Here is a 26,048-nt window from a genome sequence, read left to right on the forward strand (position 1 = left end):
TGTGTGTGTAAAACACAGCTACTATCACTATGGTGCTCATACTATTCTGTCAGGACTTGGCCGAGCAGCTAACAAAACCTCTTTTGCATCTCTGCACTTTTAAATTTCCATTTCAAAGTCTGCTGAGCTTTCAAGCCTCTCCAAGGAAAAAATACACTTTCATACCCACCTGTTCCATTAGTCCGATCCACAGTGTGAAATGAAGATGTAACTGTCGCAGCCTCTCCTGAACAGCAGCGAGATTCAGGCTGGAGCTCATCGCTCCTGTCAGTAACTGCCAAGACAGTCATTTCATCCACTTCTCATTGTCAGTTAGAATGATAAATAGATGGATTTGGATGGTGAAGTACTGGCAGGTGTGGCATTTTAATGATGTTTGTATTTTTACCCGAAGATCTTTGTCATCCTTTCACCTCTTTATAAAACAGAATACAGCCAGTCCCTGCAATCATCCGTTTGAACAGAAATAGAGTATTTTACGGTTGCATTTTCCCTAATACTGAGGAGAGCAGAGACAGCCTGCAACCCCGAAAATCAACCAGACGGTGGCTGGTTTAGCTCAGTTGGTAAAGCATGCGCACATATGTAGAGGTTTACACCTCAACCCAGCAGCTGTGGGTTCAACTCTGCCCTGCAGCCCTTTGCTGCATGTCATTCCCCTTCTCCCTCCCCTTTCATGTCTTCATCTGTCCTGAGGAACTAACGGCCTAAAATGCCTAAACAATCATCTTAAAAAAACAGATGGTCTCTTGACTTCCACCTGTCCTTGCATTGTTGCCATTTTATCCTGATAATCCAGACAATTAGTGTAGTAGCCTGGAGAGAATGGCACTCGGATTAGTAATAGTAAAGTAATAGTGACCGTGATTTAACTGGATTTGCATCTAGCCTTCGGTCTGCGTGTGTGTCTGTCTGGATGAACCACAGTCAAGCCTGGCCAACTGGAGTTATGGGAGCGAGTGTGTCTGTGTGTAGTTTTCCCAGCTCTGAAACGGTGTAAAACTGATAGTTGTTGGTCTGTTTTGGAATAAATTGTGTTGTTTTTACAGCTCTGCAAAGGTTTGTTGTCTTAAGAAAATCAGTGGTGCTTGCTCTGTTTTTTTTTTGTTTGTTTTTTTCGGATTTAAAGGAAAGGAAAATCAGTGCTATTGCTGAAGTTTCTTGCTTGAAAAGCTTTTGTTCAATTTGTATGCAATGGCATCCTAGCTCACAAACTATGGAACTTGGTGAATAATCAGTCATTCAGTGGCAGCTCAAACTCAAATGTCCCAAAGTGTTTTTAATTTCGTTTTGTTTTTTATTTCTATTATTTTAATAACAGCCCAAAAACATGATACAGTGTTGCATTGAGAAAAGCAAATCTTTGTATTGAAGAAGCTGTAACAAAAAAAGGCTAGCTGCTTTTCTCTGTTTTCTATGAAAGTTAAGCCGATATCTTTGGGGTTTTCACTGTTGGCTGGACAAAACGAGGAATTTGAAGACATGAGGAGGACATTGTGATCTGCATTGTTCACTACCTTCTGCTATTCAACAATAAAAAAAAGAATCAACAGATCATTTCATAATGAAAATAATTACTTGCAGCCCTATTGTAAATCTCCCCTTGTAAATAAAGCTTCTTATTTTTGGACTCAGCAGCAGTTTTTTTCTGTATGCAGACTGTGTTGTGCATTGCTCATCACGAAGCTCCACGCCAAATGTCTCAAAGGGATGTTTTTTGAGCTAGCAGAAGGCAGGAAGCTTTTTATTAAGCCTGCTTGCTTTTGCCTGATGCCATTGATCTTAATGGATGACTTGGCATAGTGAAAAGCTTTCCTCTCCAGCCCCTGCTTCTGCCACACATTCACTGTATTACACAAAGTGTATGATATGCACTGACAGCAGAGGACGGAGCAGCTTTCCCCCTTTTGTGCACACCGCTTTGTTCAGTCAATCGGAGGACTGGGACCTTTTCAGGGAGAAGGTTGAGGATGATTCCCGGTACCACCACACCAGTTTATGATGTGTGAATGTATTTAGAGATGAGTTCAACCATATTTCCTACTGTAGTCTGTAAGCGGCAGGCATTACCGTGTGTGTGTGTGTGTGTGTGTGTGTGTGTGTGTGTGTGTGTTAGGACTGCACGATATGAGGAAAATATGCGATATGCAATAAGGTTGTTGAATATCGCGATAACGATATTACTTGCGATACGTAAACAGTGTACTCAAAGTGTACTCAGTTCTGCCTTTCTGTTGCTTTCAGTATTCTGCTAAAATACAACAATAACTTGTTGAATTTAAAACAAATGAAAGGAAAACACATTTTAACATGCAGTTTTCTACTGAAAAATCTCTTGTGTGTCTTTCCGATATGCCACAGCCTTTTGCAATATGTGTATAGTGCTAGTTAATATTGCGATGACGATAAAAAAACATATAATTATATACTGTATATTCGACAGCCCTAGTGTGTGTGTGTGTGTGTGTGTGTGTGTGTGTGTGTGTGTGTGTGTGTGTGTGCGTGCGTGCGTGCGTGCGTGCGTGCGTGCGTGCTAATACGGCACCGGTGCGTTAATGACTGTTATCTACCGGACCGAATAGCAACGCGGATTTCGGTGCCTTATTTAGGTGCCACTTAAATGCCTGCGCTTCTTTCTGATGCTCCGAAAACGGACGTTAGATGGAACTGAAACATCGCCGCATGGGACGCTAGTCAACACTACACTTAGCAGCAGCTAACGTTAACCTACTGTTAGCTAGCAGCTGGAGTAGACACGGTTAAAATGCTGACAGCTGAACGGTGTAACGTGTGACTGTATTTCACTGGAGAGGATTCTAACACCAGACTGTAGCTGCCGTTGTCTGAAAAACACAGACTCAGCCTCGCCTCGCCAGCCTCGTGGTGCATTCAAAGTTATTGTAAAATACCCTTTTCCCATCCAGTGGTTGTTTTCGCCGTTTTGTGCTCCTTTTTTTATTTAGATCAACTTTTTATTGTTTTATATTTTTGAACATACAGAACAGACAAATACAATTGAACAAGGTGTGCTCGTTTTTTAAATATATATATATATATATCGAATCTTTCGGTTCAGGCACCGTTTTAAAAGTATCGTTGTATCATGTTGATAAGAGCATTAAAATGAGAAAAAATAATGGGACAAAAAGAAATCAAGGGACATTTAGAATAGAGAAAAATGTGTGATTAATTGCGAGTTAACTATGACATTAATGCGATTAATCGCGATTAAATATTTTAATCGTTTGACAGCACTAGTTTTAACATGACTTTAAAATCGACATTCCCCAGGTCAAAATGCTTATGTTATCATTAGTTAGCTCATTCTTGTTTCCTAACTGCGTTGCGAGTTATAGGAGCTTAGCTGGGAGCTTCATGGAGACAGCTAAAGATTATGTTAGCTGCCCTACAGCTGTCAGAGTTAGCTTTGACTTCATATATTACTTTCTAACATCTGTATTCGCAGTAACGAATAAGTAAGTAATAGTAACCATCTATTGCTGGTTGGGTTGGGCTGGATTTCTCTGAAAGAAACCAGGATATTGTGGCATGTTACAGTAATACGTCATCCATGGTTTTGATCACTGTCTGCCATCTGCTCTGGTGTGCCAACAAAATCGGATTTTAGAAGAATATTTCGAAAATATGCTTATTGGCTTTCTTGCAGAGAGTTAGATGAAAAAAGTGGATATCTCATTATTTTGCATTTGTTTTATTTGTATGCAAACAGAATTGTAAGAACTAGAAGTTGTGGTATTACGTGGCGTTTGGTGCTGTAACTCCTTTTGAGTGACTTACTCATGTCTCTGCTCATTGCCTGGTGACACATTTTTTGTACATATAAAACAAAGGTTTTATTAAACAAGATATACAGTTTAAATTAGTGAGCTTTAGAGGTTCTGGTAGGTGGATTTTGTTACTTTATACAGAGCCAGGCTAGCTGTTATCCCTGCTTCCAGTCTTTATGCTAAGCTAAGCTAATCATCTAATGGTTCTTGCTTCATATTTACTTTACAGACATTAAAGTGGTATCCTCTTCTAACTCATGTCGAGAAAGCGAATCCCAAAATGTTAAACAATATAAAGATTAAATGCTGAACTGAAAGTGTCACATAATACTTCTCCATTACTCCTTATAAGATAAATACATTAAAGGAGGGTTCATTTTCAAATGTTGGGCAGTACAGAAATGGCCACTGACCTGAAAATGAACTAGTGATAGAGGCCAAATAAACATACATTACTTTATCTTTGTTTCTGCTCACACAGGCTGATATTTAGGCAGCATTTCTTTAGATTATTAGTGTGTGTGTGTGTGTGTGTGTGTGTGTGTGTGTGTGTGTGTGTGTGTCAAGTAAACATATCCTTATTGATAAGACTCATAAGTGTGCATCTGCAACTGTGCATCCAAATGTACTCAGTTAGGCCTCTTTACTGCCTCCACTTTTCCATTCTGGGCCAGAGACAGAGGATGAAGACCACACTGGCTGACTGGTGTGCTCATGGAAAAATACACAGCCGCTGGCGACTGAGATCAAGGGTGGAATGGCTTGATGACACTGATTTAGGATCAGTTTGCCTTCCCTCGGTCTTAACAGCAGCCATCACTGTTGCATAACTCTCCTGTGTAAAGTGAACTAGGCTGAGGTTAACCATAAATTAACATATTCTAAAATGAGGTGCTCCAGGTGGCTCTGTCCGTCTGAACTTCAGCAGATTTTAGCACAAAAGAGAACAAATGACTCTGGCCTCTAAAGCCCTTTTTTCCAATGCATGGTACGGCTCGGCTCGACTCTACCTAACTCGCTTTTTTTGTGTTGATTTTCCATTAGCAAAAGGTGTGGATAGTACCTGGTACTTTTTTCGGACCACCTTGGTCGAGGTTCCAAGCGAGCTGTGCCAATATTAGAAACAGTGTAGACCACTGATTGGTCAGGGAGAATAGTCACTAGCCTTACATGGGACAACCTGCACATACCCGTGATTTTTAAATAGCCAAGCTACCGTCAATAGCAATAACTTTATTCTCTTGAAACCAGCTTTTAAAATTTGCCAGCCTGCTTCGGTTCTAATCCACAGCAAACAGTTCACTGTTTACCTTCATTAAACCGCCTGAAAACAACACCAGGCTGCTACAGTATAAGTTCAATTGTCATGGTTGTGTATGTTCTGTTCCGGTTTTATTTTGAAGTCTGTCTTTTCTCTCTTGTCTTGTCTGGTTTTACTTCCTGTCTTGTGTTTTCCCGCTTTTTTTTGATTGTTCTCCCATCCCTTATGTGTTTCACCTGTTCCCCAGCCTAGTGTCACCTGTTGCTCGTTTCCTCATTACCCTCTGTATTTAGTCTTTGTGTTGCCCTTGTCGTGTCAGATCATTATTTGCTGTTTAGTTTATTCTCGTTTAGCTATGTCAGTGGATTGCTTACCACTGTTCTGTATTTGCCTATTGCTGTTTTTGGGTTCCTACCTGCTCCTTGTTTTTGGATTTTGCCGTTAAACCTTTGAACACTACACTGCCTGCTGTCTCTGCAATTGGGTCCACCACTGTACCAACTGTAAAGACCTTGTGCTATTGCAACTTCCCATAAAGTATCTTGTGCAGTCTATAAAGTGCATTTGAATACGGTGCATTTAGTACAGGTTTACTCTGTAAGGTGCCTGAGCATTACTGAGCCTAATAGTGGCAGGGTACTGTTACAAAAGCGGGATGTTTTGGGATGCCTCTGAGACTTTGAACTCTCTTTCCAGAGGGCAGTAGTTGGAAGAGGGACCTGGGAGGGGTCGTCTTTATGCCTGGTCCGTGTGGCGTAACCATACAGACCTCTACACACATCAGACTGCTCAGTTATAACTTAAAACTCAGCTCAGCCAGATATTTCTCCATTCTCAGCTGAGATGGACGGCATAGGCTGCATTGTTTTCACTTCATAAATTAGCCAGTGTCAAGTGACCTTTAGCTAGCGGCTAATCCTAACAAAACACCACGGGGAATTTCAGCCTACATGCACGTTGTTAAAACAGAGCAGCTAAGGGACAGCCACAAGTCAGCGGACTTCCGAGTCGTCACTGCACCGTCTCTGCTCTACACCAGGTGTGTATGCAAAGCCCTGCCCTCGATGAAACACGTAGATCTAATGAGCGGAGAGAAAGACAGTAAAGAGTCTCACACTGAGCTGAAATGGAAACACTGCGCTGCAGCGCATGTCTTTCGTTTAGAAATAAAGTGATTTGTATTTAAGGATTCTGTCATTCTACAGTATTGGGTGGGAAAAAAGTCAGAATCCCACAATTAAAAACCTTCCCGAATGGAATAGTTGAATATTGGGGTCCAGCCTAGGGCTGGGCAATATATCAATATTATATCAATATCGATATATGATATTATTATCATATGATTATTATATGATATTATATCAATATCGATATATGAGGTTAGAAACCGTCTTAAATTTTGGATATCGTGATATGACACAAGTGGTGTCTTCTCCTGGTTTTAAAGGCTGCATTACAGTAAAGTGATGTCAGACTTACCAGACTGTTCTCGCTGTTCTGTTGTTTGCCTTAACCCAGTCATTATATCCACATTACTGATGATTATTATCTCATTGTGTAAATCTTTTGTGGAATAACAAATTGTCAAGACAACAATATCGCCGCAATATCGATATCCAGGAATTTGGTCAAAAATATTGTGATATTTGATCTTCTTCATATCGCCAAGCTTTAGTCCAGCCTAAATGTACACTATGCTGTACAACTGACAAAGAGTGGACGTTCCTCTGTTTGGTTGGCGATTAAAGTCTTCAGCAAGTTTCGCGTTGAAGATGATGTCATGGCAGTTTCACGCTTTGTCTCTATGGCGATCAGCTGAGAATCCCGCCTACACTGAAAGGGTACTATCCCCAGTGGAAAATGAAAAGAGAAAAGTACTGGTACCAAAAAAAGTGAGTCGAGTTGAGCAGAGCCACCATATAGTATACCATATAGTGGAAACGTATCACTCATCTCATCCTCATGCACCCCACAGCATTGTTCACCAGGCAAACACTGACCAGTAGCTGACTGTATTTTACCCCACTTTTTATTGAGTAGGCTGCCTTGTTATTTTCCCTGCTCTTCACAATTGACAGAGTTATGAGTTATTTCTGCTTTCTATAGGTCAGGTCAGATGCCCTTTGACATGATAAGCAATCGCTGCTTTGTTGTTGTGGCCGATCGATAGCGGCCCCATCACTTAGCCTCTGCTAAGATAACAAGCATCTCAAAGACTGCCTCTTACTTAGCTCATCCTCAGGGAGTCCCAGTGTTGAATTTGTTCCAATCAGGGTCAGACATCGCTGTCAGTAAGACACATCAATGCTGACTACAGTGTGTGATGTGTACATTAACCTAGGTGACACACCCAAGTCATTATTTGTTTTAGTTTAATTTTGTTGCTGAGATGCACTAAGCCATCATGTCGATCTGCTGTTTTTTTTGTTGATGTAGTTTAAAAGCAAAAAGTTTATCTTAATGAGTGGGTCAATAGTTGTAGTCCATATACATTGTGTATCTGTGAGTTGTATCATATACTGTATTGCGGTGCAGCTGTGCTAATGCCCCCTTTAACAGCATAAGTCATAATAATGCTGGTTGACCTCAATTGGGGCACCATGGAAACAAGAGGGAGAAAAAGTGTGTGTGTGTGTGTGTGTGTGTGTGTGTGTGTGTGTGTGTGTGTGTGTGTGTGTGTGTGTGTGTGTGTGTGTGTGTGTGTGTGTGTGTGTGGGTGGGTGGGTGGGTGGGTGGGTGTGTGTGTGGGTGTGTGGGAATTTAAACATGAGGCCAGAGCAGATATTTTACTGTACTGTGTATTGCCCAGGGCCAGGACACAGAACGTAATGCAGGTTATTATAACAGCTCAGTGTCACAGTCAAATGGTTTTAATGAAAGTGTGCCATAAATACTTAAATCCCCTGTAAGAAAAGAAAGCAGAACCCAGAGTTGGCTTGTGATCTCTGTTTTTTTTTTTAAGAGTAGGCTTCGTAGGATCCTGCACTATCCTCCACATCATAAAGCAAAGCAAGCAAACAGTACTTGTGTGTTTTTTAAATGACTTTCATTCATTACTTCATAAACTGCTCCACATGGGCAATGGCCATCGAGTTTATTATCAGACATTTGAGTGTTTTATTACAATTTCAATGAACAAGTCATGGGAACACTGAGTTGAGATTGTTACATATTACTGTGGATATAATAACTTATACGGTAATACTTTACTATGTAACACAAATTATGGAACATTCATTTGTATTTCAGAGTATCTCTTTTTTTAAGGAACTCTGTATTCAGTGATACGCTGTTTGATTTAAAGCATATAGGCAGAGTAATTGGTATTGGCATCAATATTGTTTTGTTTTGCACCTGCCATTTTCATTGTCTGTATAGTATTTGAAACAAAAATCGGCTGGCCATTTTTATTCTCAAGTATTTACACTGCGGTGACAATTTTGATGAACAGATGCTCTGTTAAGCAAATATACAGAATATGGTATAATTATGTGGTTTAGCAGTGACGTGTATGATTGGTCTTATGTAAATTGGCAACAACCAGGGACTAAGCTGTGACAGCGGCGTCCCATGAGTGGGTCAAACGTGGGTTGAACATGTGATCATATAGCCTGTGTTTTTGCTTCAGCTCCCATGGCTATCGCCAGCTGGTAATGGACCACCCTCTTAAGGGTGTAAGAGTGGGCCATTAAATCAACACAAAGTAGTCCGGCTAGGCAACAGTCTCAGGTAGAAGCTTTTTATTGTCAGGGTCTATTTGTTTTTCCCCTGAAGAACTCTTCAGACTGCTGTTTGCAGCATGATGGTGGAGTAGGACCTATTTTTTTTTCTCATGTCCTCATTGTGAAAGCCTCTTTACATGGTCCAGGATGAAATCACTTGGATACCTGTTGAAGCTAAATGAGGGGATGTTATTAACACTGATAACATCACTTCAGACTCCTGTGCTGCTAGGTAGAGGCATATTTCTGAAGATGGTTTTCACACAGTTTTTACAGGAAAGCCATAAATAAATATAGTACAAAGAGGCACTCCGTATTTTCTAAACACCCCGCTTTCTATCCCATCGTAGCGCTATAGAAATAGCAGCAGGGCATCAAGGCTCTGTCACTTGCACTCACAATTGGTTGCTTGTAATCGTAATGTGATTATATTTCAGTCCAAACATAAATTAATTGGCTAAAATTTAAAATGGTTCTGTGTGGCTGTTACTCAAGCGTTTACACATCTCTCTTCTTTCACGAGTCAGCTCTGTCCTCCCATAATTTAATTTCTACTAATGGTGTTCGTGTCTGTGTTTCACTTTGTGCTTCTGAGGACAGGGATAATAGATTTCATATCATTTATTATACAGGAAAAGTTTTAAAAGTAACATTAAGTTACAGTTTAAACGGGCCTGACTCAGTTCTGGTTTCCAGCAGGTTTCTGTTCTGCAGCAACATAGAACACAGTTACGGCACATGACGACAGAAACACTTATACAGGACATTAGCATTAGCTAGACAGATACAGACAACTAAAAACAACAATGCACATTTCAATCAGGAGAGACTTCGTTGCAGATATGCAAAGATTTATTGTACATATGCATAATTTGAAATGTACAGTCTTTGGAGATTAGACTCCATCGTTATTTAAAAAATATAAATGTTTTAAAGGGGTAGAAAGCCGAAAGATAATCCCCCGATGGAGTCTAGACACTGATGGTGGCGCGAGGAGCCTGGAAACCAAAACCCAAGAGCCGTCGGTAGTGGCCTGCCGGATGAGGACCCAGGAGCCGTGTGTGATGAAGACCGGAAGAGCGAGGGGAGGAGGAGGGGTGTGCTCGTATCCTGAAATGACAACTGAGCAGCAGATAGAGACAGGTTTAAAACAGGGATGTCATGCAGTGATTGGCTCATGATTTTCATGGCCGATTCTGATTGGTTAAGATAAAAGTGAACACTTCTACAGCTGATCCGTTTAGAGGAGAGAGAAAGTGATTATGTTTTAGAAGTCTTCCTGAAAGTATTTGCGCTGAGCTCCATTAGAATAAATTACCTGAATACACAAAGGTAATATAGAGGTAGGGCTGGGCGATATTACTTATAAATAAATAATCTTGATAATTTTAGGCTGTGCCACAATATACAATCCCAATATTTTCACATTTTCTCTAAAATAACATAACACAGCTCGTATATATGACATTTAAGAGGGCTTTAATTTTGAAATTCCACATCAGAATGTCCTCATTTTGTCTGAGTGTAGTCTATATCCACGACGTTCCACTTCCAGGATTACTCCGATGCCGCTGGAAATTCCGCAGGATGTCCCTCTTTTCGGCCGGATGGTCGTTACCTTCCGCTTTCTTTGTGTTGGCTTTCTAAACTCTGGTCGGATTTATGAGGACTATGGTAAACTGCTCCTCAGATCTCTGCAGGGTAAATCGACTAAAGGAACTTTTGAATGTACACATGTTGCACCAAAACAAGTTCCTTACTGAGGCTATTTTGCAGCGGCACGGTGGCTCCCATCCCAAAATGCTGTGTGGACTAGCCAGACCCTCCGCAGCACTGTGGAGGAAGGTCTGGCAATGCAAGACTAGTCTGAGTGATACTCTTGAGTTGTTGTATTGTCATTTTGAAGTCAGATGGTCTTTGGAAACATATTCTTTATTATTAAGTTTGACTAATGAGTCACACAGTTAAAATCTTTTTTTCTGAAATATAGTTAGCAGGCAAGTTTTATTTATTCATGTATGTATTTGTTTTTATTAATTTATTTGTTTGTTTTTATTCATGACTGACTGACTGACTTGCACAAGGAATATCTCGATATAACGATATGGTCATCTGCCATATCGCACATAAAATTATAGTTGGATATATACGATATCGCCTGCCCCTATATAAAGGTCAAATAAGTACTGCTGTCTGCTCTTTATTTCAAAGACAGCAAAATGTAATTTCCAATACAAAAAATGGAAGTAGTTGGAGAAATGTTAACATTATAATGAAGTTAATAATTGTAGTGTAACAATATATAGGAAGCATAGTGGTTTTGTAGTTTTAGTGAGATTAACTGAATAGAAAGGCAGCCATGGAACTGTGTGGGTTCAAATTGGTCTGTGTTTCTGGTTAAACTGTCACAGTGGTGGTTCACTCAGAGGCGAGCAGGGAGAGATGGAGCACATGCTCACTCATTCACCACACACACACACACACACACACACACACACACACACACACACACACACACACACACACACACTGTGCCTTAAAACCTGTAGTCTCAGCTTTAGGGCAATAACAAGTGCAGTCATGCGGAAAGGAAGAGACGCGGTTGCAGAAAGATATATGACATACACACACACACACACACACACACACACACACACACACACACACACAAATACATGCACACATAGGAAACAGGCATTTGGAAATGACAGAAGAGATGTGAAAGAACCACACTTAGCCAGCCAATCACGTGCATCATCACACCTGGACATACAGGCACACAATACAAGTATGGGATGGTAAAATGCAGGAGAGCCTCCTCTTCTTTCTCTTCTCTTCTTCCTCCTCTAATTATCTCTATTGCAAACATTCTTTCACCAGTAGGTTTTTGTTTTTGTCAATTTTTATTACATGCATGTTCCAGCTTGGGAGCGTTGCCGGGTTCACATTGGCAAGTTTTGGCAAGCTTGGCTTGCGTGTCCCGGTGCAAACGTGTGCATGTGTGACAGAGGGAGAGAGATAGAGGCAGAGAGCTGGGGGAGGGGTGGCAAACTGGCTATTCTGTGGCTCAGTCACATTGGTGTCCACGAGAGGCAGGCAGACAGGCACACAGAGACCAGAGAGGCCGTCTATCAATTCAGCAGAGTCAAGCTGTGGAGATGCTATTCCACTTCTGAGTGACACTGGGTTATATAGGTTAGTGCCTCGGCTGGTGAGGGAGGCTTCTTTTGATACTGGTTTAAGGTTGGCGCGTCCAGAGATTACAGCCAGAAAGTTGTGTTTCATCTCCTGCAGTCATGGCATGCTGGCTCAGTGGAGTACAGGAGTTCATTGCATGCACATACTTTAGTTAGTTGACTGACAGAGTCCATGTGAACTCATTACTATTCTACCATGCACACACACACAGTCACTCAGAAAATCGCTTGCTTATACAGTCAGCAGTCAGAAGCAGCAAAGCACCCCTTTTGAAGCAATCAAAGCCAATTGACTGAGTGATAAAACCCTCTTTCACTGGACACATGTTTGACACAGTAGGAAAAGCACAGCAAAAAGTTGTGAAAATAATCAAATGAATGATGACTGAATTCCATTTAGCTGCTTCAGTTTCAGGGTCCTGGTTGGACCGGCCGGCTCACTGGCTTTACCGTGGCTTACTGGGACACTTGGATAAAACACACCTGAGCTTTTCCTACTATGAGAAGTTAAAATGTCTGCTGTGAAAACAAAAGGCCTGTTATGTGCTTTTAAGTCTAATGCATGTGCAGCAGTGAGATATATATATATATATATATATATATATATGGTATATATATATATATATATATATATATATATATGGTATATATATATACCATGTGGATATATATATATATATATATATATAAAATTACTGTCATAAACAATAATATTTGATCTGTTAAGAAGAAGTGAAAGAACAACAGAACGTAAACACATAAAACTTGTGTCTGGCCAAATATTGTGTCTCTTCACCGGTATCTTTATTTGTATCCTAATTTATTTATTCACAAAAGTAAGATTGTTGTAAACATATCTCTATAAATTCCACCATGTGGGTGGCTGAGTGTGATATTGGTTATGAAGATAACAGAGAGGGAATTCATTTGCCCCACTCTTGTACTGTCTAAAGCCCTCTCTCCTCCCCTTTTTCTGTCTCGTTCCACTCTTTCATTTGCTCATTTTGTGTTCTCTCTCTCCTGCCCTCCTCGTTGCCATTATTATGCTGAGTGTTATACGTCTATAATTATTCATCTATTTCAGGCCTTCCTGGTGAAAAACAGTCCTCCATCCTTTTACTGCTACATCCTGTTTCTAATGTGCTTTTGTTAGTCTAACCCTTGGTGAAACACACTTCAGCCAAGATAAAATTAAAGCCTGCAAAGGAGTAAGAGCGTGTAGTTTACTCCCGCTCCAGCAAACATAGCAGATTTAAACTTTGCAGAGCTGTTGTTCCATGTCCAATCAAAGTCTTGAGACCAACTTCAGTAAAAGGGTGTCTGAGCTTTTTACAGTCCAAATGTATGCATGTTCATGTATGCTTAACCCTTTACACTTTTCACACATTTCACCCGAAGTGGTGGCCAGACCCAACGACAGACATTGCCATCACAGCATGGCTAAAAATGCATTAAATCACACACACACACACACACACACACAGTACATAGGGCTTTAAAAAGGGCTTGGTGCTCTGTAGCTGACGTTACTGTTTCCTGCGGTTCCTCTTGCTGACAGGCCCTACTTGTGTTTGACACTGTTATTACATAATGTTGGACCGCTGTGTCTACCCTTTGGTATTCATCTTTGTCACACAGAGCACTAATAATGCTGAGTAATGGAGCCTCTCCATCTCAGAGTGACTAACAGTCATCCCTGTCTCTCTCCACTTTCTTCCTCTCTCTCAGATGCTGCTGCTAGGAAAGCCTTCATCACAGAGGTGAGCTACCGTCTGTCCCTGTGATCATCCACTCTGCAACGCTTCTCTTTTTAGTTCCTTTTTGATCCTTCACATCAACAACATGTAGTTCTTTGGTTTTAGATGCTAGTGAAAGCACTAACCCACAATCTGAGGATCTCAGGCAATTCATATTTGCTGTACATAATTTTCCTCGCTTGGTGCATGAAGACTGACGGTGTTTAAATATTGCTTTGGTATTCTTTGTCTTTGCAATACAGTTTGCCTCACATTAAGTTAATCATCCTAATTTAGTATATCCCATCCATCTGGCACACACAGCTACTGTACTGTACACTAAGGCAAACATTCAAAGTATAACATAATTTGTTCCATTTGAGTCTGCTGAAGCCATTTAATTTCTGCTTAAATGCCAATGTAAACCAAAAAGCTTAATGAACATTACATACAACAACACCAGAAATATTTACGTCGGATGTACAGCTTTGATATCTGAAATATCCACTGCACTTGTTTCTAAATCAGATTAGATTACAAAGTGTGTTTTCAGACCTCATGCTATGCACAGTTTGAGTTAGATTGATTAAGAAGGTAAAGATCCACTAACTAAAGATCCAAAGTTTGCATTTTGCTTCAAAATGAACACCTTGTCTGCTCCGTGAAAGTCAGTTCATAACATTAAAGCTTAAAATCGCTCTCTCATGCATTATTACTGTGTCACTCTCTAGTCTCTAATATTTGAATAATCAATGTTGATGAACAGGTGCAAATCCTCCTGTCCCCATTATACAAGTCTCTCGCTCTCTTCTTCTCGCCAGATGCCCTCATCCTCAGGCCAGCCTGGTCAGGGAAAGAAGATTGGCCACAGAGGGGTGGATGCATCAGGGGAAACTACCTACAAGAAGGTACTGTAGACAGCACATGCCTGTACCATCATGTGTTCTCTGGTTTGCACCAAAAAAAAAAACAAGAACACAGAGTGAAAAACGGCTTTTACCTGGCTGCTATCAGACTACTAAACTCAACTACACACCACTAAACTGTGCTTTACTATGCAAATTGCAATACTATTTATTCATTTACAAGTGTAATACATCACATAGTCGTACGGACAAATATTCTGCTGGAAATGATTTATTCTGTTTTTGATATATGTTCATAGAGCTCTATTTATTACCCTGTTTTTATCTGTTATTATACGGAGCCATACTCGTAATTTTCTTCATGCTTTACATTTCTGTGTTTTGCTGAATGACAATAAAAGGAATGTTGAATCTTGAATTTATTTTGCATTTTAAAAGCGTTAAATATGTATTTTTTCTCTTTAAAATGATCTGCTCCAACTATGAATAGGACTGTTCATTGACTGTGAGGGTTCATGAAAGGGCAATTATTTCACTCTACACATCTCTCTCTCTGCCTTGCTCTCCACAGACCACATCCTCAGCCTTGAAAGGTGCCATCCAGCTGGGCATCGGTTACACAGTGGGCAACCTGAGCTCCAAGCCTGAGAGAGATGTGTTGATGCAGGACTTCTACGTGGTGGAGAGCATCTTTTTCCCCAGGTCTCTTCTGCAACCAGACACAGAAAAAAGCATACTGCATACATAAAAAAGCATACTGTATATGCACTGGTTGCTCATTTGTCCAGTACACATATGAATAATACAATATTAATGCATGTTGCTGATATGTTGTTTTTAACCTACCTGTTGGCAGGGTTCAAAATTAGCACCATTTACCAGCCAAAAGCTGGTAACATATGCAAGTGGCTGGTAGATTTGCTTCACTCACCAGCCACAAAAACAATAGTAATCCATTGGGTGGCTGGTCATATTTGAACATTCACTAGCCATTTGGCCGGTGGACATAAAAAATAATTTTGAACTCTGCCTGTTGGATATTTCTGTGAGAAAAATATGAGTTTGATTACTCTCTTCTTATCTTCTGTGCTCTGATATTTTTTTTTGCACTTTAGTGAAGGCAGTAACCTCACTCCAGCCCACCATTTCCCGGACTTCCGCTTTAAAACGTACGCTCCCGTGGCCTTCCGCTACTTCAGAGAACTGTTTGGCATCAGGCCAGATGACTACCTGGTAAGATCTGACTGTGTGTGTCCCTAAATGAATTAAAGTGAATTATTACCACATTGTTAGGACTATATGGTACAAAATGAAAGAAAAGGTTGCATTGAGCTGGCAAGCTATGGTGGATATTGAACTACTAACCTCAGTAGTAACTTTGTATCAGCTCAAATCAGAGGATAGACTAGAACAGGATGCAAGAGAGAGCAATGGAGAGGGATGTAGATAGAAAGGGAATGGAGGCCAGACCAGGAAAAGACAATGAAACACGCAGAGTAAATTAACAGAAAGAGGTGTTGACAGTTGTTAATTTAGTTTTTATTGAATTTTCAGTACATTATAACAACTGAACACAGTCACCTCAATTTGTGAGTAATATATGGAAAAACTAAAAAAATAACAAACAAACAAAACAAAAAAGGGAAACAGGTCCTGTGAGGAAAGGTGATGATAGCCACAAAAATAGAAATAAAATGTATATATTTCATGTTGCTTCATTCACTAATGAGTCCAAGCTGTGAACCAAGTAAAATGTCCACTTCTGCCATCTTTTGGTATATAAATCTTCTCTATTGACAGACATTTTTAAGAAGGATTAAATAAAGATGAGAACTGCAGGAGAGAGCTGAGAGGGGAACAATGAGAATGAGAAGCCATGAAACAGCCCAAGAGAGAGCAGACGGGAGGAGAGAGGATGGTTGAAGAGAGGGGAGGAAGCTCTGCAGCTTGTCACCCTTCATCATGGTGGAGGACCTGCAGGCTGCATGATTCACCGCCCTGCCCTGAGCAGCAGTCTAGCAGAATATACATGTACATATTGTACACTGCTTAGTCAGTGTTTCTGCGTGTTCCATGTGCGTGGCTTTAATGCATGGGCTCCCCAACCACGTGGAAACATCCTGCCTCGTTTCTGCCATCTCTCTCAGCCGGCCTGTGTTCACTCACCACCATATGGCCACATCTGGGAACTCGCATGTTATCACCAACTTGCCAGCAGGCTCATTTTTAAGATTTTAAATCTAGGTACACTGACGTTACATGTACATAGGTAGGACAAAACGGAATCTCTTTCTTCTTTCTCTCTTTAATCCGGCTTACATCCATTTAAATTTACTCGCTTATTAAGTGTTTAGCCACTTGTACTACCATTAGAAATACACAATCTTAGGGGGGGGACAGGGTGCTCTAATTGGTCTAATTAGAGAACATCCTTAATTAGAGGACTCAGGTTCTCTGTGCCGTGTTCTCCGAGACTCTGAATCTCTTTGATTTTTGAATCTCTCTCTACCTGATTCTTAATCTAGACCCTTGTGGAGGTAAAATGTTTAAAAATAATAGCCCAATGCGGTCAATTAAGTATCACATTACATCATCGTAGTAGAGTAGCTAACGTTACAGAAGATTAGTCCACCTCTAAAAGAGTTTTTCATCAAAGTTTTATTGAGGGGTTTGGGAGGAGCATCTGGGCACTAGAATGTACTCATTTATTCATTTATGTATAACATGTTTAACATGCACTTTGTGTGTAAACAGGTTTTGAGTAGGAAACAAAAAATGCTACTGTCGAACACACAGAGTAACAAGACTAAATTTTGGCCCTGTAAGAGCTGTCATCTAAACAACAAATGGCGTTTTTCCACTACATGGTACCTGTTCGACTCAGCTCGGCTCGGCTCGACTTGGCCGCGGTGCCCCGTCCTCCATTTTCCATTGTAGATTTCAGTACTGCCTCATGCGTGAGGCGAGCGTGGCTGGTCGTCATATCGGCGTCGCAGGAAACTGCCGTGACCTAACGCAACACACTCACAGAACGTCGAATGTGGGTTGTTTTTGACTCTGGGCATGTGGCTGTTGCCACAGCCAGAAGACAAATTGTGTTTCAAAAGAAGCTGGAGGCAGCAAAATAATCCCACAGCTGGCTGAACTATTTAAAAATGGCGTTGTGAGGTATTAAACAATGGTAAAATAAGCAGATGAATAGTGACAATTCTCTCTGACCAATCAGTAGTCTGCGGGTTGGCACGTCACCTTTTGGTATCGCCTCAGCTCGCTTGGAACCTCGACAGAGGTGATACTAAAAAAAAGAGTAGAGTCGAGGCGAGTCAAGCAGGTACCACGTCATGGAAAAATGCCTAAAGAGACACATTTGAAACTATATATGCTTTAACTGCATGTATAACTTGTATTAAAAAATTCTAGATAATCAGCCTCATCTCACCGTCTACATTCAGCAAATGGAGCTGGCCCAGGTGTTATCATGTGACCTAAGGGTGGGACGTTGGTCAGTGATAACTTTGGCTCCTTCCCAGTCGATGATGATGCTGTCTGTTTCCAGTGTTTAGTCAGTCTCTTGTCCAGGGTCCTGGCAATTTCACCGCTGTCCTGTTTCTCACAGCTGTCGCGTCAAATGTCATACACTATTCAGGGCGTATCAGAAGAGATTTCAAGGTATTAACATAATGGGCCGCAACTAAATATTTTTATTAAATCATTGCGGAATCTGCCAATTACATTTTCATTATTTGATCTAAAAAGGTCAAAAATAGTGGCAAATATCTATTTAATTCCCACAGCCCAAGGTGATGTAATGAAGTCATTTGTTTTATTTGACCTACAGTCTAAAACCCAAAGATATTCAGTTTAGTATCATGTATTTCAAAGGAGAGCTTTAAATGCTCACATAGGGGAGGCTGGGACCAGTGATTGTTTCACATTTTTATATTTGCATTTTTATTGAATTGTTAATCAACTGGTCAATTATTTGACTAATTGCAGTTGCAGCTCTAGAGATATGGGATGATTATGTGATTTAGATCATATTTGCACTAGCAGTCATGATTGAGTGTTTAGGGGACAAAGCACTGGTTAAACATGCTGCTGCAGTAGTTAAATAATCTGTTTAGCACTCCTTATTGTGACATTTCCAATCGACCACCACTGGACTTTGGTCCTAACAGATACAGTTGTGAACATATGCATCCCTTACATTTCCCAACCCAACTTTATCACATTTAAGGTTGTTTAATCACATCTACAGAAAGACTTTCCTGTCTGTTAAATTTGCCGTCCTACGTTACCATTGCCCAGTCAGCCATACCGTTTTCACATTTTTCCTTTAACATTGTTTAGCTGTGTTTGGATGTGGTAAAAAAATTTATGAAATTAACTGTCAGGTTTGAAAAGTGAGCCATTAGCAGAAGGTAGGCGGAGACAGCTTCATCTTTTCCAATCATTACCTGCTTTTCAGTACCGAAAGGGGGGGTTAATTAGCTGAGCTAATATATATTAGCTGCCTTTGTTCTACTGCAGTACAGCATGCACTGTACTACTTCCTCTTTCTTTCTCTCTCACACATAATCTACTTCATACCCTCATTTCTTTTCATCATTTTGCCAGAATGTGTATTCATGTGTGTTTCTGCACGTCTCTACATGATTAGTGGGCTTGTGTGTGATACATTTATTTTATTGATTTTGGACTTTCATAGTGTATACGTGTCTCAACATGCGGTTTGTGTTCACCGGTGTTTTTGAAAGGAGCGGATTGTCAGCACTGCAGGTAACAGTGTTGGGGGAGTGCTACTGCATATGTGTAAAAAAAGTCAAGTCCAGGCATATTTGAATGGATTGGTGTCGGCTAAAATAAAGCCCATCCTTTCTTTGCTGTACTCTACTGTGTTTTGTCCACTTCAACCTGCTAGTGTTGCAGCACGTTGCTCTACACTGCAAGCATTTGGCCGCTCATGTGAGTAAAAATTTAAGTTTGGAAATGTGCAAAAATATTTGGTCACACCGTTGATTGCCTCTGTGCTAACAGCCGGGTTCCCTAACGCCGACGGCAACTAAGCTGTTATCTCTTCTCTCTCTTTCTCATTAGCAAAGTGCAAATTCAGGGAGCAGCTTTTCATTTTTAGCCGGCACAGACCATGTCTTTATTTGGGTCGTTAGGTAATCAGAAAACGCTGTCTTTTTCAGAGTGTTTGGGTTAACATCAGAATATTGGCTACCCTATATGTGCTGTGATTAACGAACGCAGTCTAATCCACAATATCAGATCATTTTTTTGTAGTTATCACTTTGTTTAGGATTTTCAATGATTTTCCAAATACTTCTCTCTTACTGTGTGTGTTTCTTTGTCTCTGTGTGTACCTGCAGTACTCCCTCTGTAATGAGCCTCTGATTGAGCTGTCCAATCCTGGAGCGAGTGGCTCGGTCTTCTATCTCACGAGGGACGACGAGTTCATCATCAAGACTGTGATGCACAAGGAGGCCGAATTCTTACAGAAACTACTGCCTGGATACTACATGGTAAGCTCTGTGTGTGTGTGTGTGTGTGTGCGTGTGTGCGTGCGTGCGTGTTGTGTCAAAGTTTGATGATCAGATATCAGATAATCAGATAAACAGCCGCTGCATTTGAACTGTATTTGTTGTATTACTGAGCCTTAACAATGGTTTTCAGGTTCAGTAGTTTTCTTCTTTTCCATTCATGGTAGGCATCACACATGCAGGGTAATGCATGGTGAAAAATTATTGCTCATGCATACAAAGATATGTGCTCAAACAAAACTATATATATATATATATATATATATATATATATATATATATATAGTATATATATACTATACTATATATATATATAAATATATATGCTGTAGTTATCAAGGCACATGTGCATATAGTGAACACAGATTCATATTGAGATTTATTTATTTAAAAATAGGAACAGTGCATATTAATGAACATTTATGTAAATACACATGAATATAGCCTGTGGCTAATCTTTAGTCCCTTTGGCAGGTTGATGTTAAAAAAAAACAAATTACAAACATACAAGTTCCAACACACTGTACAAAAGGGGGAGAAGCCTGTCAGCGCTCATGTATCTCGGTCTGAGGAGTTCACTGCACACACGCATCTTTCACACTTTCATTTGAAAATGCCGACCTCCCCCTCTGATGTTCTCATTTTGAGTCTTATTTTATGTAAGACGTGACCTCCTAATATAAGGAACATCTTCTCATATAAAGCAGACATAACAGCTCTATCATCTCCGACTGGAACCTTGAGCCATGCGGTTTCATAAGAGATGGCTGGTGTGTTTTGCATAAGCCTGCGCCAACAGTACCCTCTCCCCACCCACGCCACGGGCTGCAGGCTCATTCTGAATAGATTTAACCAGCAACAGCTCCATGTATGTCCATGCTACTATTCCAGCTTCTTAAGGTCCACAGCCTTCAGCCTTGTGTTTATTCATGTGCCAACAGCCGTGGCCAAAGATCCCTGCAGGATTTCATTTAATCATTTACCGTGACCTTTTCCATTGGTCTGAAATGCCCTGAAGCATTTTTGCAGGTATAATTATTAAAAAAAAAAAGGTTTAATGAAAGCAGAGAGATTCGGGCTCATGTATTGTGGCTGTAGCCCGAGGCCAGAACAGGTGAACTGAGGAAAAGAGACAGAATAGCACAGACAGACAGGGCAAATCGAAACCCCTGCCAAGATAAACAAAGAGGAAAAACCACACAAAACATAATGATGGATACAATTTTATAGACTCACAGAAACAACAACCTAGAGATGTAAAGAACAAAATAACAAAACAGCAAAGCGCTGCACATGTAACAGCTAAATGTAGTCGAACAGGCCCCTGCTATTATACGTCTAGTCTTTCCATCTCCTCTCACGTTTTAATGTCTTATCCCTCTCCCCTGCTGCTCTGACGCTCTCAGTGTAATTTATTTCCCTTTATGTCTCACTATGCCTGCCTCGTGTTCTAATCCACTCTTTTTCCAGCCTGTCTTTCACGCTCATATTCACACTCTTCTCTCTCCTCTCCCTCACGTGTCTGTGTTGTTGGCTCGACACGGCTCTGCTCTCTTCACATTGACAGAAGGGTCGTGTGTGGCTGAGGGCAGAGGATGCTCTTTCTCTCTCTCTCTCTCTCTCTCTCTCTCTCTCTCTCTCTCTCTCTCTCTTTCTCTCTCTACCTCTCTCTCGCTCTCTCTCTCTCTCTCTCTCTCTGTCTCTCTCTCTCTGCAATCTCTCTCTATCATTTTTTCTGCTCTCTCTACCAGTCTCTCTCATCTGAAGGTCACTTACACAAGTGTTGAGCCTTAGGCCAGCTACACACTGAATGCGTGGCGTGTCCGTTTTTATTTCGGCTCCCATGTTAACAGGTTAGAGCTTGCACACTGCCTGCGTGACATACATGTGTACAGAGAAGGCTAGCAGCAGCAGCGCCGCGTCAGACACATTTCTGGTGTGCAAAGACATAGAAAACGCCAAGCAACTTGACACGCAACAGAAACGCCACGCTCACACCACGCATCCAGTGTGTAGCCGGCGTTAAAGCCATAGTTCCACATTCATCCTTCATCTCTCCTCCGTCTGTTTCTTCTCCTGAATGCTGTGTGTTATCACTACATGGATATATGTTGTGTGTGTGTGTGTGTGTGTGTATATATATATATATATATATATATGTATATTAGGGGTGGTACGGTTCACAAAATCCACGGTTCGGTTCGTATCACGGTTTTAGGGTCACGGTTTTCGGTTCTGTACGGTTCTTGTTATTTTTTCTTTTAATCTTTAACACTCCAGAAATATACTTCAGCATATGATATATAGCTAGAATTAGCATATTGAATGCATGTTGCACAATACATGCACACAGTGGCAGTTCTATCTATTGTTTTATTTCCGCTGTCATCATAGGTAACATGAAATCCAAAATGTTTCCACACACCAGACTATATACGACGCTCAAAAAATGACTTTTGCAAATAATCAATGATCAACATAATTGATGACAGTAGAAATGTAATCACAGTTCTAACGTGACCACTTCCCTGTTTCATAGCACAGTGACTTCTCTTCTGTTTGCTCTCTGTTATGTTATGCTTTCTGATGCGATCAGATCAATAATGGATAATTGTAGCCATTGTGTGTACACTGAGAATTGTGTGTTTATCAGTTAACTATTTGCAGAACATGTATCACCTATCCTATTGCTCATGTTTTTTTCAGATATTTTACATTAAAGTGCCAAGCTTATCTCCTCCTGTAAAGTGTCAACCACTTTAGTTAGCACATCTTAAAAATGTAATCCTGTAAAATGTCATCATACATTTTGTCGTGACCTGGCCAGCTTTTCCCCACAACAAAATCCCTCAAATCAATTCCCTCCAATGTTAAGTCCTGCCTCGACATCCTGTCAAAGGACAGCAGCAGAAACCAATTTATGAGACCTTTAAAGACCTTTTGCTTTCTCCCTCTCTCATACACTCTTCTGCAGAACTTGAATCAGAACCCTCGCACTTTGCTGCCCAAGTTTTTCGGCCTCTACTGTGTCCAGTCGGGCGGTAAGAACATCCGTGTGGTGGTGATGAACAACGTCCTTCCACGCGTAGTTCGCATGCACCTCAAATACGACCTGAAGGGCTCCACCTACAAGAGGCGAGCATCCAAGAAGGAAAGAGAGAAGGCCAGGCCCACTTTCAAAGACCTGGACTTCATGCAAGACCTGCAAGACGGACTGATGCTGGACCAGGACACATACAACGCACTGGTCAAGACCCTACAGAGAGACTGCCTGGTGAGTTAGATGGAGGGAGGGGATACATTACAGCTGCTATGTAAAGGCTCTTCACTTGCTCCGCTTCTATTTTACTGTATGTTGAGATAGACAGGCGAGAGAGATGGCAGGAAGGAGGGAGAACGAGCTTAGGGGGAGTTGATGAGGGTGGTTTACTGATTCTGAAGGAAGATACCTCTAACACCCTGATCAAGGGTCTCCAGAGAGAGAGAGAGAGGATAGATACTAGGCAGGAATGGTTAGAGGGAAGGATTAGAGGGACGGTAGAAGGAAGGATAAAGTGATGCCATGATGCAGAGTCTCATAGGGGAATATTGATAACATTGAGTACAAAGTCCACAAAAGGAAATGGAATGGAGTGGGAAAACCAGGATATTATGGTTCCCTGATTAATAAAAGAGCATCATGGATGGATGGAGTTGAGACTGAGGAATGCAGAGAGAGAGAAAGGCTATTTATGAGAGTGTTTGGCTTTCCCAGGATCCCTCACTGTAAATTATAGCTTTGTTACGAGGCAGCAGGTTTAACAAGGTGTCTGGTTTGGTAGCAGGCCTGCCCTTGTCTTGTAAATCACCACCTCACATTTACTTTTATAGTGCATGTGCTTGGAAGTGCACATTTTCTTATTCTTATACATTGTTTATTAATGTGTGCATCACTGTTCGGTGTTAGCTCAGTGTCTCCTGTATAGCATTCATTTCCCCTGGTGCTGACACTGTTATTGCACTCTGGATAAAAGCTTTCACCCAGATTGCACATTGAAGACCTGTCTGTATATGTCCTTTGCTCAGGTGCTGGAAAGCTTTAAGATCATGGACTACAGTCTGCTGCTCGGGGTTCACAACATGGACCAGGCGGAGAGGGAGAGGCAGATGGAAGGCTCCCAGGGCGAAAGCGATGAGAAAAGGCCCGTGGCCCAGCAGAAGGCCCTGTACTCCACTGCCATGGAGTCCATCCAGGGAGGAGCGGCCTGCGGAGGGTCCATCGACACTGACGACACGTGAGTTCAGACAGAGGGACAACAGGCTGTTGGCAGAAGAACAAAAGAACCGGGTGATAAATGTGACTGCTGGGACTTTCAAAAAAAAAAGGGGGAGAGTGCATATCTCAGACTTGCTCTTTCATGCTATATAAATAATAATAAATCAAGTGGAATACAAATTAACAGTAGTAACCTTTTATTCATCAGCACTTATTCAGTTGCTTTCATCTGTTACTCTTCTACTGACAGTTCAATTGCTTTCATTGCTTACACTTACACTCTCCTTTTTCAGCAAAAAAGCCTCTTCAAACTCTTCTTATTAAACTATTTACACCTTTCAACGCTTCAACTGACACACTTTTAGTGCTTATATTTAAACTGTAACTCCCATACAATATTTCACAAGCAAACAATTGACATTTTTTAACCTGTTTTAACAATTTTCAGCATAAGTGGGTCTCTTCTAGTCTAAAAAGTTCAAACAAGAGTGTTCTAACAAGGGTATTAAAAGGGATGTGAAAGTCGACACTGAAGCAGGTTGCTCTACTTTCAAGTGACCCTGATGGTGAACTTGAGATTTAGCCGTCAAACAGTCAGTAGTGCCAGAAGATCTCAGGCTGTGCTTAGGTTCGGTGTTGATTAAACGGTCGGCAGTATGGCCGGAGGCCAAAACCTGCAAGCTATAAAATTAAGACAGGAGCGAAGGAAGTTACTTTAGTCTACGTGAGATTAGTTTGCATAAATAAGTGAACGTAGTCTGAATGACTCCAAATAAAAAAACCTCAATTCTTTTTACATTTTAGTGAAAAGAACCAGAGCAGATAATAATATCCCAGTCTGTAAAGCTGTTGGTCCCATCTCCGGAGTACTACAGGCTTTAAATCTAGCCATCTATCTGGGATTTATATACACCTTCCGTATCTGCAGGGAGGGTTTACTGTACATTAAGAGCATCCAAATGCACAGACCTCATGACATTCTTTTAATTCCAGCTTTATTTTGCTTATCATTTCAGGATGGGCGGTATCCCAGCTGTGAATGGAAGAGGGGAGAGACTTCTTCTCTACGTCGGAATCATCGACATCCTGCAATCCTACAGGTGATCAACGCAGTAGTCATGTAGTCATATATATATATATATATATAGATGAGTTTAACATCATTGTGTTAAACTGTGCCTCTATTTGTTTCTGCAGGCTAATCAAGAAGCTAGAGCACACGTGGAAGGCTTTGGTTCATGACGGGGTGAGTTTTTTATAGCTTCTTACATAGACACTCAGTACATATTTCTGACACATCTTTTCAGTCTTTTCTAATCAGGTAATGGAAATATATCAAATAGTTTTTGTCCTAACTCTCTTGTATCACATTATCCAACTAGGTGACTGGTTTTGCTTACAGACAGTCTGGCCCTCGCTTAGGATAGTTACCTTTAGCGAGGCCCAGATCCTATAAACGATTGCCTTAAGCATTTTTCCGGTTCTTTGTGTCCGTGAGGACTTTTGTTAGCTTTAAGTCTGGCAAACATTATTGTTTTGAAGAACTGTCTGTGTATTTTCTGTCAGCTTGTCTCTTCCCTTACCTGTCCATTTTGCTCTCTTTCAACCTGTACAGCTAAATCTCCTGGCCCAGTAGCTCTGCCCTCCCTGTACTTACACACACAGTTATTGAAGAAG

At 40.9% G+C, this 26,048-nt stretch overlaps 1 protein-coding gene across 3 annotated transcripts in view; it reads left to right on the forward strand.

The window, feature by feature from the left end:
- The window catches only part of pip5k1ca (phosphatidylinositol-4-phosphate 5-kinase, type I, gamma a), a 51,877-nt gene that overhangs the window by 8,964 nt on the left and 16,865 nt on the right, over positions 1 to 26,048 (forward strand). For all 3 annotated transcript variants that reach the window (XM_078259318.1, XM_078259319.1, XM_078259320.1), the window contains exons 2-10: positions 13,697 to 13,728; positions 14,526 to 14,612; positions 15,142 to 15,272; positions 15,686 to 15,803; positions 19,946 to 20,098; positions 23,091 to 23,390; positions 24,182 to 24,390; positions 25,388 to 25,471; positions 25,569 to 25,617. In XM_078259318.1, coding sequence (XP_078115444.1) covers positions 13,697 to 13,728; positions 14,526 to 14,612; positions 15,142 to 15,272; positions 15,686 to 15,803; positions 19,946 to 20,098; positions 23,091 to 23,390; positions 24,182 to 24,390; positions 25,388 to 25,471; positions 25,569 to 25,617 — 1,163 coding nt within the window. The remainder of the gene's footprint in view (positions 1 to 13,696; positions 13,729 to 14,525; positions 14,613 to 15,141; positions 15,273 to 15,685; positions 15,804 to 19,945; positions 20,099 to 23,090; positions 23,391 to 24,181; positions 24,391 to 25,387; positions 25,472 to 25,568; positions 25,618 to 26,048) is intronic.

Source organism: Sander vitreus, chromosome 9 (genome assembly GCF_031162955.1).
Source record: "Sander vitreus isolate 19-12246 chromosome 9, sanVit1, whole genome shotgun sequence".
In the NCBI taxonomy this organism is placed as follows: Eukaryota; Metazoa; Chordata; class Actinopteri; order Perciformes; family Percidae; genus Sander; species Sander vitreus.